At 36.7% G+C, this 20,409-nt stretch overlaps 1 protein-coding gene across 8 annotated transcripts in view; it reads left to right on the top strand.

The window, feature by feature from the left end:
* Nucleotides 1–20,409, top strand: part of ATP8A1 (ATPase phospholipid transporting 8A1) — a 235,296-nt gene that overhangs the window by 43,901 nt on the left and 170,986 nt on the right. For 4 of the 8 annotated variants that reach the window (XM_025290108.3, XM_044945925.2, XM_044945924.2 and 1 more), the window contains one exon: nucleotides 11,381–11,421. In XM_025290108.3, the coding sequence (XP_025145893.1) occupies nucleotides 11,381–11,421 (41 nt within the window). The other 4 variants (XM_025290107.3, XM_025290109.3, XM_044945926.2 and 1 more) reach the window with 3 other exon arrangements.

A 20,409-nucleotide genomic window follows, 5' to 3' on the forward strand; every position in this document is an offset into this window, starting at 1 on the left:
ACAGAGGTGACTATTTCCCTCTGTCATTCCCTAGTGACTTCAGAAACACAAACCCAGGATTTCACTTACAACATTTTCAGCCATTTAACTGTGGACTGGTACCTATCTGATGCCTCATTTTCACCAGTGAATGAACTCAAGCAGGGATTAAATTCTAGATTCTGCAGAGGGCAGGTCTTCTTCATCTTTGTGTCCCCACATCTCTAGCCCAGGGGCCCATCCTTAGCAGGTGCTTTGTGTGAGTAAAGGAACCACTCTCTCTGTAGATACTTCAGATAAGGAAGCAAGAAGAAACTAGGAATGAAAGGAGCGTCCTTGAAAATTCATTATCTAGGCTGTGAGCAAAGTGGAAAGCCATATTTTCAAAACACTGTGTCCCAGACTGTTTTGCAGGCACTGATGAGAAACTACTCTGGTGGCAGTTCTTGCTGTCTCCTTACTTTGTCTGTTGAAGTCATTATGTCATTATTTTACTCTGCTCAGTCTCCTGTGAACACAGCGCTGTTTCCACGTACCACTTCCATTGCCCAAAGCCCCAGAGCACTGCCATATTCGGGATGCCCCAGTTTCCCCGACATCTACACTTACCTTTGTTTTCTCTGATTTCTTCCTCAGTATTTGAACTCACAGTACTTGACGTACCCAATTCCATGTGTTTACCTACACTTGGGAGCCAGTCTCTCATTGTAGATCCTTAATTGGATTTTCTTGGCCAAATTTAGTGCTGCAGAAATTTGTAAATGATACATTTGTAATTATCATCATAATATGTATGTTGAAACCAGTTCCCCATCTGAATTTGCTCTGGTGGTTGAGCCAGTTCTCTTTTTAAACTGTAAGCATATGCTTTTATTTTTTTTGTGGGAAACTACTGTAGCTGCCGTGCCAGTATTTCAAGAGGAATGACAGTTTCACATAAAATCACAATCAAGAGGCCTGGGAAGGGGTGGAGATCTAAAAATTAAAATGAAATAAGCCTCTTATGGAAGTAGATTTGCTTTTTTAAAATCCCAGGTTTGGATATCTTCCCTGAAGGGTGGTGTGCATACATCCTGCAGGCGGGAATGTCTGGGAGATGCCTGTGACATCTGGTGTCAGCCCATCAGTCACCTGACTGGATGCTGCTGTTGAATGAGGGTCACCATTACTGCTCTTAGTTTGTTTTCATACCTCATTTTATTAGTAGGTATTAATAGCTATTGGGTTAGAATAAATCTTTAATAAAGCAGTTTTGCTTTGTTTTAATTTAATGAAGAAAAAGACAACAGCCATTTCTTTTTAACTAGGCACATAGCTAAAAATAATAGATCTCGTCTCCAGCTGCTTCGTTCTTCCCCGGAGCCACATCTGCCTCTTCGGTAGTGGAGTTGAGCAGTGGCAGCTGATAACCCCTAGCAGGCTACGTCCCTGCAGGGCACATAGTTGCTTATCTCCTACTGGAAGCTATTTCATCTTTAAAGTCCTTTATGAAAAAGACATTGAGTTTTTGTGGGTTGAATTTGTTTTAGGTTGTTAAGGCTGTGGTGACCTACTACCAGGGCTAAATCCATGTGGTTGAGTTCAGCTTCGTGCTAAGGGATTTAAAATAGCACCATTTTCCTGGCTTATTCAAAAGCCAGTGTGCAGCTTTTTCGTCTCGCTGGAGGCATCTGCATGTCTGATCCATCCGTAAGTCTGGACCTGTACTCTGCTGTGTGTACATAAGTTACCTATAAATAGTTCACAGATGATATTGTTTCCATGAGCTTAAAATTTGGACTTAAAAATTGAGCACTATTTTCCAAAGAATGTTTTCAGATACCTCTAAGATTATTAATATCTTCAAATTAAAATTTAAACATTTTAGGATTTTATACATTGAACTTGTTAGATATTTTCAACAGAAGCTCTGGTTGAAAAGGATGTATTTATTTAGGGGGAAGTACAGCCCTAGATTGGCTTTCATTTGTCCCAGAAATAAAAGTTGCACACCAAGAAACAAAAAACCCACTGAGGAAATTGAGGGCCATAGATAAAGGAAAAAAACAGGTGTGATTCCAGGTTAGACTATTTATTATTTCACTTCAGTAAGTCTTACTGAACATCTACTTTGTGTAAGACCCAGTGCAGAAAACGCAGAAAGAAATCAGGCTTTGTGCCTGCCCTACAGGAAATTAGAATCTGGTAGGGAAGGTAAGATGCTCACTGATATTACAATACAAGATAGAAAAACTAATAAAGGCCAAATGAAAGAGGTGGAGATTTAGAAATGTCACGTGCAAGGTTCATAAAGACAAGGGGCCTTTCAGTAAGCAGAGCTGTTGGGATGGTTGCAGGGCTGATCCAGGAGAAAATAGGGAGGCGTGAGGTATATTCTGGGAATAGCAAGTAGAGTTGTCCTTCAATATCCATCGGGGATTGGTTCCAGGACCCCTACGGATACCACATCCAATGCTCCAGTCCCTTATACAAAATGACATAGTGAGTCTCAGATGCAGAACCCAAGGAAATGGCAGTGGGCAGGGCTGAGTGTAATCTCTTTTGACTATAGCATAGGATACATGACAGGGAGCAGTGAGGACAGGAATGGGGAGACAAGGTAGGATCATCATCTGGAGGCTTTTGAAAACCAGAGTGAAAAACTTAAAGAGAATTATGAAAGGGATGGCTAGGTTCCCAGTCCTACTTTTGAACAAAGAGGGTGACAGCTGTATGGGGAGGTGTGGGGTGAGACACAAAAGGAGACTGACTTTTAATTGATTAGGAAAGAGGAATAGGGCGGTGTTGATGAGAAGTCAAAGGGAAATACACAATGGATAAATCCAACTGGACTTGCCACCAGAGGGGAAGCCCCATCAAACACCAAGTGCTGCTGAATTAATAGAGGACTGGGACAGTGATACCCACTAAAACGAGCATTTAAGAAGTCCTAAGATAGATAAACAACAAAAATTTACTGTGTAGCACAGGGAATTATAGTCAATATCTTATAGTAACATATAATGAAATATAATCTGCAAAAAAAAAAAAAAAAAAAAACCTGAATCACTGTACTGTATACCTGAAACTAATGCAGTATTGTAAGTCAGATATACTTGAGTTAAAAAAATAAAAAGTCACAGTTCTTAACTGGAGTTCTAGTTCTAAACTGGAGAGTAACCGGGGAGTCCCTGAGAACCAAAGCCTGGCTACAGGGAGGGTTGTAATGAATCATTGGCAAAGCAGTGAAGGGAGATTTTTCTTTCAAGGAATTTCTCAGTTATGGGAAGGAAAATGCAAATGATTCATGACTCTAGGCAGGATTGGGGAAAACATTTTGAGCAAAGGAGGTTCCAATGAGTCAATTCTCCACATCAGGTGGCCAAAGTATTAGAGCTTTGGCTTCAGCTTCAGTCCTTCCAATGAATATTCAGGGTTGATTTCCTTTAGGATTGACTGGTTTGATCTCTTTACTGTCCAAGGGACTCCCAAGAGTCTTCTCCAGCACCACAGTTCGAAAGCATCAGTTCTTTGGCTCTCAGCCTTCTTTATGGTCCAGCTCTCACATCCATACATGACTACTGGAAAAACCATAGCTTTGACTATACAGACTTTGTCAGCAAAGTGATGTGTTTGCTTTTTAATATGCTGTCTAGGTTTCTCATAGCTTTTCTTCCAAGGAGCACGTGTCTTTAAATTTAATGGCTGCTGTCACCCTCTGCAGTGATTTTGGAGCCTAAGAGAATAAAATCGGCCACTGTTTCCACTTTTTCCTTATCTATAAGCAAGTTGATAAAAGTAATATTAATTAGTTGAAAATCTCTAAAAAGAATACAGATGAGAGTGGAACTCAAAAAGTTCCCTTTGTCCTTTGTGTCAGTACACCCCAAGCAGGTTGTTGCTTAATTTGACCTTTCTGGGCAAGTTTATGCAGGAGACTTTTGTGCATTTGCCAGTTTGTGCCACAAGAGGTTTTTGCCTTCAGGTTATCTTTGTAAGTAAGGGTCTACGTAGTGAATGAATTGATGCTTTAATTTGTGTATGTTGGTTTTCCTTCTCTGCCCAGTTCAAAACCATAAGCTCAGCAGCACTCTTACCCTTCTCAGTGCGTTAAAGCTCCTCTTCAGTGGTAACTCCCGTATAGGAGTTGCAGCATGCTGCCTTTGCTGTGGTTTCTCTCTTTTCTGTGACAGTGGTAGTGCCCATCGTCCCCTTGGATAACTTGCCTTTTGTTACCTGCTTCACGAAGTGGCTTGATTGCCCAGGAATAGCAGGCACCCCACGATACCCCAGTGACTGTTCTCTAACAGTCCTCGTGGTAGACCAGTTAGATGGCAGCAGTAATGGCTTCTCTCCCCAGTTAGGTGAGCCAGCCCCTGTACCTCATGTTCATCAAGTCCTGAAAGACTGACGGTTTCTCCAGAGCCTTTGATTAGGGAATTCCCAAGGGACTGTAACAGAATGTTTTCATTTCAGCAAAAACAGCCCATTAGAACAAAAGCTGTTAAGTAGCATTCTGCTCAGTAAAAACAGGTGACATTTGAGGTGTTTGTTTAAAATCTGAGCTCTGCCATGCATATTGTCAGACTAATTAGCCCATGTGGAAATTATAGCAGGTATGTTTGGGGAACTACTGAGAGGTGGAAGAAGTTTGCATTTAAAAGAATGAGTTGTTGTAGCGTCATGAGACAGGCCATTGGCATAATTCTGTCCTAGCGTGTTCGCAGTCCCCTTCACCAGGCATCACTGGTCATCTCCACGACTCACCTTCTCTAGGGTTATGAAGTAAGTTTACTTTGGGCTCAGGAAAGCTGAAAGCTCAGCAAAGGACCCAGCATCACTTCTTGCTTCCTCTAAACCTGGCTAGAGCGGGGTCAGAAGAGGTCAGTGATTAAAAATAACTAGGCTGCTGTTTCAGTCACCAGCCTATACATGTGATAGGGTTTATTTTCATTGTTCCGTGGTTGGATTGTAGGAACCAGTTCAGAAGTAAAGACGGTAATGAATTGTGACTGACTTTTATACTCAGCCAGTATTCAAGCCTTAAATTGTACAGAAACCTTTTCTATATTGTGAGCTGTGATTTTTAACCTCACCAGAATTCTGTGGTGTTCTCTATATCCTAAAGTGGGTCTAGCCTCAAGTTTGAAGAAACTGTGCATCCAGCCTTTATTTCTGCGTTCCAGTTCTGTATGCAAGAACAAATGAAATTGGGGGTAAAATATAGAAAGGGTAGAAACATCCCGGGGTCTAAAAAGCCTCCAGGTGACGCTGATGATGCAGGTCTGTGGACCACTTGTTGAGTACCCAGGTTCTGTACTATATGCAAAGATGTGTTTCTCTACCTAGTTAGAATTCTAAGTCAGTGTAAGACATTAAGGTAATTTACAGTTGTATTAATCCAGTCCAGTGTAACTTTCAGAATAAATACTAAATACTCATCAGATTGACAAAATTCAAATGACTGATAACAATTTGTGCTTGTCTAAGTTTATTGTCAGTGGGACTTTATATATTGCTAATGATGGTGTAGATTGCAGTAGGAACGAATCTGGTTGTATCTGATAAAAGTACGAACATAAATACCCTAGAGCCAGCGGTGCTCCTTTGGGAATCTTCTCCTCTAGGATACAATCATATAAATATATTTCAGTGTTGTTTGAGGTGGCAGAAAAAGCAGAAGTCAGCGTTTCCATTGACAGAAGGATAGTTGAATACACTATGATATAGCTGTTATGTGAAAGAGTTGTTTCACAGCTGGTCTGAAATAGCTCCATGCTGATCTCAGGGACACCTGGAATTGTGATGCTGAAACTTGGCCAAGAGAAGGATAAGATGGACTAATTGGTGAATTATAAGGTGCTTTGTAGGGTTTGCAACTCCCTGGGGCACCCAAAACTTGCTTCTCTGCTGGGTTTAAGGATGTATACCAGTGGTAGTTTAACTGAATTGTAACTTACCTGGTTTAACCTGTAACATAATCTGACTTGTCTAATTGATGAGGGGGTATAAAAGATCTCCTGGAAACATCTTCCCAGGCTTCCCTGAAGTTAAGATTTATCCTCCATATCATGGAGTTTAAATCCATGTCCTCGGTGAATGAGGAAAAACCCTGGAGGGCTGTGCCTAGAAGTTTTTTAGGCTCCTGGTGCTTGCCTGGGCTTTTAAGCTACCACTCTTTTTCTAGCTGTACCACATCCTATAGTTTGATTAAAACTTTTCTTGAATGCACCCTGTGGAGTCTTGTGAGTCTGTTCAAATTATCTATCCATTTGTAACAGATGCAAAGATACAAGGGATTATTTTTCAAAAAATAGACTGTCTCCATGCTTTGTCCTGAAAGTATATGTTAAGTGGAAAACCAGGTTGCAGAGAAATACATTTTCTGATAAGAAAGAAAATAAACATGCATGTGTCTATGCTTGTCTAGAGGAAAGTATGAGGCTGCATCAGTTAGCATTCCTTACCTTGAGAAAGTGGCATGAGATGAGGAGAGACGTTCAGCTTTTCATTTTATATAACTCCGGTTGGCTTGGATAGTAATACATCGATTCTGTAGTTTGGTAGAAAACATTATTGGCTGAATATGTATTTAAAAGTTTCTTAGGTGTGTCTGTTTTTGTAGTAAGACATATTTTACAGTGTGACTCCAGTGATGAATAGAGAGGAAACACTTGGATGGAGAGGAGGAGAGAAGAGGGTAGGCGGATGTACTGTTCTGGTGGAGGTAGGCGTTCCCTATGAGATGGTAGAACTGGCTGATTTATAGAGGGAGGGTGCTGCAGAAGGGTCAGGTAGGGGGGTCGAGGATGTAGATGGGCTCGAATGTGCATGGAGAAGCCATCCAAGCAAGGTTGAAGGGGATGAGTATTTGGGGGGGATGGAGAACTGAAGCAGATTCAAATGGTTTTCCAGGTTTCCATGAAAGTGGCCACACTTCTAACCTCCCTGGTGGAGCAGACTCCCTGGCATGGTCTGCTGAGTTTGGTGAGCCTGTTGTGACTCTTCCAGCCTGTAAGGGGAACCCAGTGGAGTGGTTCAGAGCTATTTTTGGATGTGAACTGACAAACCTCTTCCAAGTGGCACCATTTCAAGGAGGGTTAGTTAAGTTCCAGAGCTGGAAAGGGTGGCGCAAAGCTGACATCAGAGGACGTTCCTATCCCAAACACACAGGAACATTAGTGCATCTACTGGTTGCATAACCATTTCCAGCTGTTCGCGTTGGAATCATTTAGGAACTTCTGAAGCTGAGAAGGTTATTTTAAGCAAATGTTTAAATAGTTCATTGGCATCATTTTATGTAGCTGTTTGTTATTGAATTATAATTCATATACTGTAAAATTCATTATTTTCAAGTGTACAGTTCAGTGTTTTTAATATATTCACAGCATTATGCATCCATCACCACTATCTGATTCCAGAGTATTTTCATCACCTCAAAAAGAAACCCCAGACGTATAAACAGTCAGTCCCCATTGCCTCTTCCAAGAGCCTCTGACAACCACTAATCTACTTTCTATCTATATGGATTTCTCTATTCTGGGCTTTTACATAAAGGGGACCATACAATATGTAGCCTTTTGTGTCTGGCTTATCTTCAGGAGTCATCCAGTTGTCACGTGTATCAGCACTCCATTCCTTTTATATGACTGAATAATATTCTGTTGTGTGGATATACCCCTCTTGTTTAACCATTCATTGGTGGATGGGCATTTGGGTTGTTTCCACTTTCTCCTTATTATGAACAATGATATGGTGGACAGTTGTGCACAAGTTCTTGTATGAATATGTTTTCAGTTCTTGGATGTACACTTAGGTGTGAAATTTCTGTATCTCATGATAGCTCTGTGCTTAACCTTTTCAGGAGATGCCAAAGTGTTTTCCTCTGCAGCTGTTTTTTGAACGTTGTGTGTATATTTTTAACAGGAAATCTACTAGGGAGCAGGGTTGTATCTTTAGTAAATCTACTACTATGGCTTTATGTGACCCCAAACACATAAGAACATCAATGCATCCACTTTCCATCCAGTGAGTACTGACTGAGCACCTTTGTGTTGCTGCATGGAAACACTGGGAATACAGCAGTGAACGGAAAGAGAACGTTCTTGAGTCCCAGATCTTGGAGTCTAGGGGAAGAATTTTTTTTTTTTTTTTTGCATAAGAGCATAAGTTTAAAAATAAGATGAACAATGAGGCATATGAGGACAATAAAACTGCCAAAAATAATACAGCATTGTTAACAAACTGAAATTAATTTTCTTATAAAGTATTGCTATGAAACAAACAGAAAAAAATCCTACCAGAACTAATAAGTGAATTTAACAAAATTAATGGTGACAGGGTCATTGTATGAAAGTTTAATGCATTTCTGTATACCACCAATGACTAATTGGAAAATGTAGTAAAAAAAAAAGACAACTTACAGTATAAGGAAACAAGTCATCAAATATCAAGAAGTAAATCTAATAAAAGACCCACGCACTGTAAAATACAAAAACATACTAGAGAAAATTTATGAAGACATAAATTAATAGAAAGGTATAGCTTGTCCTGGCTTCCCATGAATTGAAACGCTTGAGCCCCAAATCAAATTCTTAAGGGGGGTTAGAGGTTTTGTTTTGTTTTGTTTTTCAGAATTGACAATTCAGTTTTAAAATTTACATGGAAATGCAAAGAACTCAAAATAGCCAAACAATATTGGAAAAGAACAATGTAGGAAGACTACCTAAATTCAGGACTTACTGTAGAGTTACAGTGATCAAGGCGTGGTATATATTGGTATGAAAAATGTGTAAATTGATCAGTGGCATAAATACAGAATCCAAAAATCAGTCTCCCATAGTACCATGTCAATTTAATGGTGGAAATAAACTTTTTTAAACAGAATCTCAGATACACTGTTTGAAGCTTCAATACAAAAATATTGTGTAGTTCATTGCATGTGACATGCAAAACTAACTTATGGTGAATAATTTATATTTGCCTCTGCAGATGGGAGGATGGATGGATGGTAAAGGAGTACAAGGAGTCTTTCTGGAGTTCTATATCTTGTTCTAAGTAGTGGATTCACAGATGTTTACAGTTTTTTAAAACTCATTGAACAGAACACTAAGGTCTATATAGCTGGTTCTAAGTTATACCTCAGTGAAGGAAAGAAAAACCTCATGTGTGTGAGCCAGGCAGGTCTCCTAAATAAGGGAAGTCGGCTGTATGTCCAGCAGTGGGAAACCACAAACGAGCCTGGCGATGGAGTGGTGCGCCTCGTCGAAAGTGGTGACTCCTGCTGTCCCAGCCGCAGGTCACAGTGCAGGAATTGACCGGGCTTCTAGATGAGCCTGAAGTCTTCATTTTCATGTCAAACCTCTTAATTTTAAAAATACTGGACGCTGGTTTTTAAACAGTGGGGTATTGCAGTGGGAGAATGTTTACTTGTATGAGATGGGATTAGAAGAAAATAAATGACAATAGTGCTATTGAACAGGATTCTTCTTCTAATTTAAATCTATGCAGATTTTAGCCCCATGATTCAGGTATGTACATTTGAACAGCACTCTTCCAGCGCTCCTTGTTGAGTACTTAATATTGTAGCCACTGTGATTATGGGCAAAGTGCTCTCATTTGTTTACACTTTGTAACAACTGATTTTGAGGAAGATATTGCTTGACACTGATGGAGATGGCATCTAAACCCAGGACTTTTTTTACTCTTAAGCATTGTGCTCTGAACCCCTTGTACTCTAGGGGCAGTTTTACTGGTGGAATAGTACTAAGTCACTTCAGTCGTGTCCAGCTCTTTGTGACCCTGTGAACTGTAGCCTGCCAGTCTTCTCTGTCCATGGGGTTCTCCAGGCAAGAATACTGGAGTGGGTTTCCATTCCCGCCTCCAGGGCATCTACCTGACCCAGGGATCAAACCTGTGTCCCTTATGTCTCCTGCATTGGCAGAAGGGTTCTTTACCACTAGCACCACCAGTGTGGGTGAACTCGGCAGGCCTTAGAGTCTTGTGTTTTAGGGCATAGCGATCAGTTTTAGATGCTGGGGCTCAGATCCTTCACCCACAACTGTAAACACTGAAACTTAAACTTATTCATATAGTTATTGGAAATTCTTTAGTGTTAGCTCCTCATCTTGGAATTATTTAAATTAATGAAGTTGATTCACCAAAATTCACTGTAAGATACTCCTCCTTGCAGTTACTCATCCATTTCACACTGGAGTGTCTTACGTGCCAGGAATGCTGCGAAGTGCTAGAGATAAATGAATAAGACATAGTCCCTGGGTTCAGGAAATTTTGAAACACTAAAAGATTATATTTAGATTAGAATATTTTATATGATAGCACTGGTTTTCAGATCTGTGAGTATGTAATTAATGTTAGGTTTGCTATTGCACATTTTAGAGATTATCATTGTGATTTACTTAAGAAGGTTCAGCCTTCATCGCTTCTAACATCAAAAGAAACTGAATCTAATGTTTTCGTGCCTTTAAGTTATTCATCTTGCAAATATTTACCCAGCAGCTACTTAGCACCAGGACTGTACTGTTTCCAGAGAATATTGTATTAAACAAAGCAAATGTTAGCTTTGCCCTCATGGAATTTACTGTAAGGATAATTTGTTGACTGACCTTGACTTACTCTTTTTCTTAACTCCATGCTGTGCTATCTACTTCACTTTATTCTCTTTTCTGTTTTATCTGTTATTGTCTATGGGTATATTCAGTATTATGCCACAGATGCATTGTAGGAATAAAAGAAAAGTAAGCCGAGTTAACTTGACTGTTGCAAACCAGTAATAAAATTTCAACCCCTCAATCATAATTTAATTGCATCCCTCTTCTTTTGTTTCTTCTCAGTAAACCAAATATACAAATATTTGCTATTTTCCATTATTTTAAAGCTAAAAGTACAGTTTTTTTTAATCTAGTAGTTTATGTATTAAATTTTTACTACCTAGTTTGAAATCCATTCCTTCTATCTTACAATGAAAAAAGAGATCTCATTCCTAGTGGCATGTGGGATGCTTACAAATAAACTTGTAAATCTTTGTTTGTTTGTTTGTTTGTTTTTTAGCATTGCTACTGTTCTGGCTTCTGAAATGTTTTAAGCTTGTCACTCCCTTTTTCAAACATTTTTGTGGCTTTCTTCTCCAGCCAAACCCTGTAATTCTTCGTGTGCTAAAGAAATCCCTTGGCGAAAGATTACCTTGTTAGTAATATTTTACTGTGAGATATAAAATGTACATTGGTTGTTTCTTTGTATAATTTTATGTATCTTTGCTGTCACAATTAGTTTTTAAACCTGTAAAAATTGTTACCAGTTCATTTATTTGAAGCTATTCATTTAACAATGATCATTTCATCGGAGGTAGGCTTTTGATGAGTAATAAAAACGTTCTTAAAACTATCACCTTTTCTCTTTCCAGTTTTGAGAAATGGTGCTTGGGAAATTGTGCACTGGGAAAAGGTATGCACTGGTTTTTATTTTGTTACAGGAGGAGACATGCATAGAGGTGTACTCTAGCAGATGTAATTTTTGTGTATGATATAAGCAAATGTCAAGGATTCCACTGATGTGAAAGCTGTTTAGTAAGTGATGTAAACATACATGGAATCTTCTTCAGTTAGTCATTTCCATTTAATAATTCTGCAATATATTAGAAAGACTATTATCTTAAAGTTATGTTTAGAACTTTTTTGTTTCTTTCATAGTATATTTTGAGTACTGTTTTCATAGATTTCATTTAACCATGGACTGTTTTGAGTTGTAATTTTTTTGCTTTAATCATCTACTGTCCAAGTAAAACAAAAATTAGATTCTGATAGTTCACATTTGTATATCTTACTTCAAATTCATTTATTGTGGCTAATCACATTAACACATTGCTAATTCATTTTTTTTTAAAGTCTTGCTAACTAAATATCATCTTCTAACTAGCTGGAAATCAGTTCCATAACATCAGGAAGTTAATTTGCTCATAGGACCTCTCACACGACAGTTAATGAGTTGAGTCACAATTTAGCAAGTGTTATCCAAATGTTCGTATGCTTTTCAGACCCCAGTTTCAAAAGGTAAGCTATGACTGTTAGTTCTCCTTTAGTTCTGGAAGACCATTTAACCTCCAGTCATCCTCAAGTGAATAACCTTCCTAACTTTGTAAGAGACTTTTCGGAACAAGGCCACTCCACCCAGGGAGCTTGTGTTCTGATATTGTGAGGACAATAGGTGTGTAACTACGCTCAGTTTATTTTCACCCCAGCCTTTCCCAGTTAAAGGCCGTGCCCTTGATTTTGCCCTGTGACACTCACAGTCACCTGTGTCCTCCCAGGTAACAGGAAGCCCTCTGAACTCATTGCATTTTGATTTTAAATCAGCGGCCGGAATAAAGATTGACATCTCCTTTTCTGGATATTTGAAAAGTCATTACTCTCCCTGTCTTTGGCTTTTGACATGAAAGTAACAAAGAGGAAAATACTTTGTTTTTTCCTTATTTCTGTGTCAGTTGCCTCTTTTTCAGAGGCACAAGATAGAAAAAACAAAAAAGCTCAATTTACTGTTTCAAAAGAAGTTTCCTTTATGCTCTTGTATAGTACTTGTGGATTTAAACACTAGAGAGAAGGCAAGTAGGAGGTAGTCAAGTACGACAAACTATTTTATTATAAATATATTTCATTTACTAGGATTGTCAGGGTAATTAACATAAATGCATATCCAAAGAAATTGATAACAATTTCTTCTTACCTCGAGTGCTTGCTTAGAAAATAAATTAGTTGTAAAGTCAGGAGATAACTATCCACTACCTCACCCTAAAATTAATTTTAATTCATTTCAATGTTTTATTTTCCTATTGGACAGTCATTATTCCAAGACTGAGTAGATTATTTTAACTTTTCCAATTTTTCATGGACAGAAAAGTAATTTACCAGCCCATGATTAATAGCATTCTCAGTTGTCTTGCAGTTCAGTGCTACGCCTTCCCTGGATATCCCACTTTGAGAAACAGAGGGGTAGAATTTAACATGTTGCAAAAAGTCATCCAGCCAAAATGAACTGATGTTACTTAATAGCTGGAAGTAGACACTTAGCTAATTAGAGTTAATAAAAGTTGGTTCAGTGATGAATTCAAGATAAATATTCAGAAATTGATATGACTTTTTCAGCAATAACAATTTAGAAAAATACAATGAAAAAAGAGATCTCATTCCTAGTGGCATGTGGGATGCTTACAAATAAACTTGAAATATATATATGACTGCTGTAAAGAAAACCTTGAAACTTTAAGTGTTAAAGTTTCACATAAATAGGAAAATGTGTCATATTCCTAGAAAAACAAAGCCCCACTTCTTCAAAAGTAATGATATATCATAACCTCATGGAAATTATCATTCCTTTTTCCTCAAGAGTTTACTAAATTATTCACTGTAACTTCAAAAACAAATAGTTGAGAAAATAGAAGACTATTTTGGAAAATTGACAGTGTGCAAGGATTAAATATAAATAAAATGAAAAGTTATTAAAATAATGTGGATCTGTTGCACATATATACTTTGATGAATAGCATAAAACCAAAAAAAAGAATGCCTTGAACTAAAACCTATTTAATATTTAATAAAAGGGGGGAAAATCACCCATAAAAGGATTATTTAATAAATCATGTCGGGACCACAGATTAGCAGTTTCAAGAATAGTACGATTTATGTCTAAGTCATAGCCTAGGCTAAAATAAATTTCAACTGACTAGAAGAAAATGTTAAAATATTGTTTTTGCAAAACATAGAATGAAAAATCTTAATATTTGGAGAATAACAAGAACAACATCTCAAGGATTTATGGAATTTGATTACATAAAATTTGAATCTAGTATGCAACACACAAATAAACAGAGAAATTATGGAAATATTTGCACCAAATTTGACAAAAGATTGAAATTGTTGTTATCTAGATAGGAAATAAAAGTTGGCAAAAGCTAACAAGAAATATATAAGCAACCAGACTCAGTATAATATTCAACCTAATAATACAAGTTGAAAATTTAAACAATATTGAGGTCTCATTTGCTATCAAGGAGAAATTTTTATATTTCAGAATTTTTATGAAGTCTTTTATTCACATAATATTGTAGATTTAGCAATTTAATTCTTCATATTGACAACCACGAAAAAGGAAAAAAAAATTTCTTGGAATTTATCCCAAGAAAATATTATCATTTAACATTATTTATAATAGCAAAAAGTTAACAATATATGGATATCCAGAAATAGTGAAACCATTTTGTAAATAAATTATGACATTCTATACTCTGGTATATTTTGTGACAAGTAAAAGCTGTAATTTCAAATATTGTGGCAACACACAGAAAAATTTTATAGCATCGCTCAGCGAATACTTACTGAATATATCTGCTAAGCAGTAGGCTCACAATAGAGTCACTGTGTCAGAATAATCAGAGGTGAAAGGAATGGGATGGTGTACACCAAGATGCTGGTGACGTAGAAATGATTTATTGAACACTAAGGGAACTGATGTGAAAACAGGCTGGCTGTTGTGTTAGCCAGATTGGAAGGCAAGTGCTTTCTTTAGCTTATGTGATATTTTGTGCAATTAAAAATAAAATCAATAAAGCAAAACCAAGAGTCTGATCCATTTGCCAGTGTAATATGATAAACTTTAATGCAAATGGGCTTTAAGTTCAGGGTTCTTTCTTTCTTGGCCTTTCTGAGTGTGTGGCTGCTGCGGTTGCTTTTTAATGTTTCTCAGAGGACCTACAAATTTGCACAGTGTCCACCTTGTCATTTATAGATGGGCAGATTTCAGCTGTCAAACACTGGCAGTTTATCCCTCCAGCTTTTGTTTGGAAGCCTTTTTTGTTGCACAAGGTTTAATTGCCAGTATCTGGTTTTCTAAGAAAATATTACAGGCACAAAGTCCTGAAAAAAGCGTTGCATCCCCACTCTTGAAAGTCAATAGCTGTCTTCTTTACTCTTACCACAGAGATCAGTTCTTAAAGTTAAGATGCAGTTGAGACTGTTCACATGTTTTTGAAATAGTAGCAGGCAGAAAAATTAAGTGAAGAATCTTAGAATCAACATATTTTTCAGGCTTTAAAGAAAAGCATGAAGTAGTGGGCCATATGCCCCTGCAAAATCACTCTATACAGCTGCTTTAATGCCTGAAGTTTCCACCATGAAATCTAGGTCTTTGGATTAAGAATTCATATCTTCAGAAATTCCTTAGTAAAAATATAAATATGCTGGAGCCTGCAATTGAACATATCAGATCTTCAGTCAATTATAGTCTGATAACCTTTTTCATAATCCTCAATTGTAATCTCTAATGTTAATCACATGAGAAGGCTCAAGGTAGTGGCCAGAAGCCCTAAGTACTTTTTTAAACTTAAGTATTTTGGGGACTAAAAGTGCTTTGTCATGATAACTTTCATTAGAACAACGTGGTCAAAGAATTTTTGGCCTGTTGACTTTCTGTTCTGTCTATTCCTATGCACATACCAGCCTGAAAACAGAAATGAATGGCACATTAGGAAAGAGGTGTTTGACAAAGTGAGCTAAAACCTAGGCATCAGAAGGAAGGAGTAAGTCCCTTCGCAGTGCAGTGAGAACCTTAGCATTCACTGAGCCCTTGGTCTTCCTAAACCCTTTGGGGTACCCATGTGAGACCATGTAAGATGCTGATACTTTCTTTTAGTTTTCAGTTTACTAACTATAAGCATTGGTCTTATGATGAATGAAGATTTTGGAAAATAGTGCAATTTGTTAGTGTCTAATAGGAAAATTCCTAACACTGTAGTGTAGGCAAATGTGATTCTGACTTTATGAAGAATATAGTCTGATTGAAGAGCAAGTGTTAACACACAGGAGATAATTAAGCAGCAGTTAAATGGTTACCTGTGTAGAATTCTCTCCTGGTGCTCTGGCTGCAGAGATCTTTGTTCTGATACATTGCTTTTAGTGAGTGCTATCAGAGTACCATCACAACACATTACTTTAAGGGCCAGTATATACCTATACATGCTATTTTTTTTGTTTTCCCAGTTTCCCCATTTTGTTAAGGAAGGGGATGTTTGATTCCAAGGTCCCTGACAGTTTGTCAATCTCAGATAATCCAGATTTCATTTGAAACAAATCTCTTTGGAATCAAGGTATTCAGGGTTTCCCTACCTGGACAACCAGCATACCTACCGTAGATGAGAAGGTCTCCGCCAGCCTTCCCTAACTTGTCTCCCCCGCGGTATATACTAAACCACAGTGGGCTGTCTCTTATTGTGATTCCCACTGAGGACATCAGGCTCTTCCCCGCAGCACCACCTCCCCCTGGCCTGTGCAGAAAAGTGTTATTTTGGGATTCAAGGAAAAGTAGAGAGGGGAGAGAACAAAAAGGCTTTAACACCACCCCCCACAAGAAAAAGGGCTTTTCTTCACTTGATTAAATAGTAAAACTTTTAGGTTTTCTTGGCTGCTAAGAGTGAGGTCTAATTTCGTGGCTATCAGTATAATTTGCTCAACTTGGCCAGCACACCAATTGCTACTTAGTTGGAGTTACTCTGCCAAAAGCTCTGTGACAAACCTATCCTTTAAATTACTTCTAAGTTTCTGGATGCAGTATATCTTTGACTTGTCTTCAGATGGTGCTCACACTAATGCTAACAGGTAGTAAAATAAGACAGAGACTTAAACTGGCTTTTCTTTTTTAATTTAAAATGCAGTGATCATTTCATTATATTTGCTTATGCAAAATCAGACTTTGCAGACAGCTCAATGTGGGTTTGAGTCTAAGCTCTTCCTCTATGATCCTGGGAAATAACTGAAAATCTAAAACTCTTTTTTTCCCTCTCTAAATTATGAATTTTAACTAAGATCATCTGAGGAGTAGTGATATATACATACATAGTTTTTCCAGTTGTATTGAGATTCCCTTAAACAGGGTAATGATTTCATTTGGAAAATTCCTCCTTTTTATTTTTATGTCATAGGGAGAGAATCATGAGAAGATGAGATGTCAATTAAGTGATCAGAGTGGATGAAATTTATTTTTATTAAGCTATGTTACTTAGGTGGTACAATACAGATTCCATATTTGTTTTTTCTTTTTAAAGGATTGCCCCATCCTTGGCCTCACTTCTAGATAATTTTATGCCATTTTGGGAAGATAAGTGATTCTTGTTTGCCAATAAGCATTTTTTACTGTATTCTCTGCTTAAATACAAATGGGTTGTGTATTTGTAACTATTTTCAATGCAGATAATTAACCAATTCCCAGTTTTCTTTCAGGTAAATGTTGGAGATATAGTTATAATAAAAGGCAAAGAGTATATACCTGCTGACACTGTACTTCTCTCATCAAGGTAGAGATACCTACTCATGCTCAACAGTGTAGAGGATGGTTTCTCTACCCTGCATTGACCTTGTGATTTCTCCAAGGAAATAAGGAATAAACGAAGAATTTTAAGCCTCTCCAATGATTTTGAACTAAACGTTAAAAAGATTGATTGGACTTAGAGGACTCTTTCATGTTTGCCATATAGAATAAGTGATAGGTACTATGCTTTAAAATTCAGAAATTATAATTACAGTTAAGAGTCAACTCTCCCTCTGAATGTGTTCAGATCTGTTTGCATAGACTACTAACTCCTGTAAGATTTCCTATCACTTATTTTATATAATACATGGATTGGGTACTGTTGATTTATCTTGCAATCTTTGTTCATGATAAATCCCTTTATGATGCATTCATGTATCCCTCCAAAGTTTCTTGATCTTTATGGTGCATTGGTACAAGAAAATGGATAAATGACTTCTTTTTTGTCATCATGTCTTTTGAAATATTCCAACAAAAATTAAAGCACTTTTTTCTTTCTTTTAAGGTCTTTCTTACTGAATTTAGAGCATTTTTGTTTTGATCGTATTTAAGATAGTCATAAATTGGTCATATGGCACTGTTACCCTTTAAAGAATGTGACTTTCAAATGGCTTTAGGCTTAAAAACTGTAAAGCTAGTCCTAATATAAAGTAAGAAAAATGTTTTTACTATGTTAGAGGTTGTTTATCATCATTTCCTTGGACAGTTTTATTTGTAAAATCCACATATAAATATGGACAGTGTCCTTTTTTCAAAATCTGTTTAATCAGGTCATCATTTAAACTGATTGAATTTATGACAAATTAGGGAAACTTAATTGAGCAATAAGAGTTTTCTAGATATTTATAGAAGTCTACAGGTAGTTGAAGTAACTATAGTAATTTTTTTTGTATTTTATAGCTGGGAGCTTTTTGTGCCACTTACCTATTGGTGTTTTGTTTGGTTTTTTTTTTCCCAGAAAGATTAAAATTAATAGCTTTTAAAACCAACCTGTATGCTTTTAGTTCCCTTTGCTTCTAGCTTTATCAGGGCAAGTTTCTAAAACTGAAGGATGCTGGTAATGGTCCCTGGAGAATGGGTCAACAGTAGTACGCTTACTGTCATCGTCAGGTCCTAGCGAACTTTGCTTAGAAAGCAAATCCCAGGGTTCTTATCTTGGCATGGTGATTTTGAACCAGAAACTTACTGTCTCAAATGTTGACTTCAACTCTTTCAAAGTGAGGAAGATGGATTAAATGATCAGAATCTTAATACTCCCTGATTCTGCTTTCAGTTTAAGCTGATAGTCTTTTAAGAATGGCTAACCAGCAGAATGATACGCACTTGGTGGTACTACGTAAAAGTTTGATAGATGTAATAATGATGGGCCATCTGAATGTCATACAATAAAGTTCAAAAGGATAGTGAAGCATTCTAGCACTTTAGGAAACTTCTGGTATTTTCCTGATCAAACTTATTATAGAGACATAACTTATCATAGAAACCATCATATGCGGAAACATTAAGTACAATTTTCATTTTTATATGCTCAGAAATATGAAGATAATTGACTATGCTACCTCGAATTTATATTTAATTCTAAGTTGAAAGTTTTTAAGATATTTTTCATCTGTCTCTATCCAGTCCAAACTCCTAATAAGCTATATGCTTGTGTTTCTTAAACTTGAGGACATTTTTTACAGGATTTCTTTTCTCAGCACTAAAAGCATATATTGGTGGCTATCAATATTGGTAGATCAAGATGGTTTCTGTATCTTAATATACATCTACTATGATTAACTTCCTTCAGATGATTTTTACTTTTAAAAAGATTATCTGATTCACTGCTTTTTGTTATTCAATGAAATTAAAGCATAAAGCCTGTGCTATTAAGTATTTCTACCTAGTGACAAAATGCCACCTTTCTGGGGGGTTTTATTGCTTTTTAAATTTCTTTTTCTCAAACTATTTTTGCATTACTTGGCTCTTGTGAACCTACATTAGCCTCAATAAGTAGGTAGAAGCTTTTGCCACCATTAACAGAAAGATGAATTTTGACTTTGTCTTGTTTTCAGTCATTTCACTTTACCCATTGGCTGGGTCAGGGTTGGAATACCTAACTCCTAATCTAGCATCTCATTATACTACCCTGTCCCCTATCAAAATAAGGACATGGTGGTTTTCACCAGCAAGTGAGCACCATTTAGCAAAAAGCAAAACAAGAGTTTATAATATTCTAATTTCTAAATTTTTAATTTATTAATACTAAGAGTATTAGTACATCTTCTTAGAGACAATTTGAAATTAAAGTATGAACATGGTTGAAAGTTACTGTGTTTCATTATTTTCATTTTGAAATGAAGAAACTGAAATTTTAGCATATAACAAAAACACATATATGAGTTCACAAAGTATAAAATACAGTAAAATAAACCAAGCTATTAATCCAAATTCAGACAGATTCTTGCCATATCAATTTCATACCTTCTCTGAAAAATTTCTCCTAGATTCAAAGACTTGTTCTCCCAAACTGTTCATTACCAAAACTTTAGTAGTAAATAATTCAAAAGTCTACAATTATAACTTCCCAGATCTATGCCTTTGTAGCTTTACATTAAATATATTAAGCTGTTTATGCAGTTAACCTTTAAAATGTTTTGGAATCAGAACATTTTAATGAAGATTTTTTTAGTATGTGTGTAGGGGGAGAGATAGTACAGTATACTTTGTTTTTCAAAAGCCTAAAAGTAGTTTTCACCATTATTTCTTTTCTTCTTGGATAGGAGTGGATATACAATAGATGGCAAGAGAGTAAGGAATTGGAGAAAGGAAAATCTATTAGATAAAGTAGATCTCTATATAAAAACATGTTTTTATTTAGTTTGCTCAGATATGCTTATGAGTAAAATTTTAGAAATCAAAAGTTTCTGTATTAAAAATTGAAAATTGGGCTTAAAAGCAAATAAGTCATTCTGAAATATTCCATTTTCTTGTGCCTTTAGACCTGATCAAAGTAAGTTTTGAAAAAATTGGCATTAGACATTTTTATTAACATGTATTATTTTCTATAATAATTTCAAACTTTCTGTCTCTTTTGTCCAT

Source organism: Bubalus bubalis, chromosome 7 (genome assembly GCF_019923935.1).
Source record: "Bubalus bubalis isolate 160015118507 breed Murrah chromosome 7, NDDB_SH_1, whole genome shotgun sequence".
Classification (NCBI taxonomy): domain Eukaryota; kingdom Metazoa; phylum Chordata; class Mammalia; order Artiodactyla; family Bovidae; genus Bubalus; species Bubalus bubalis.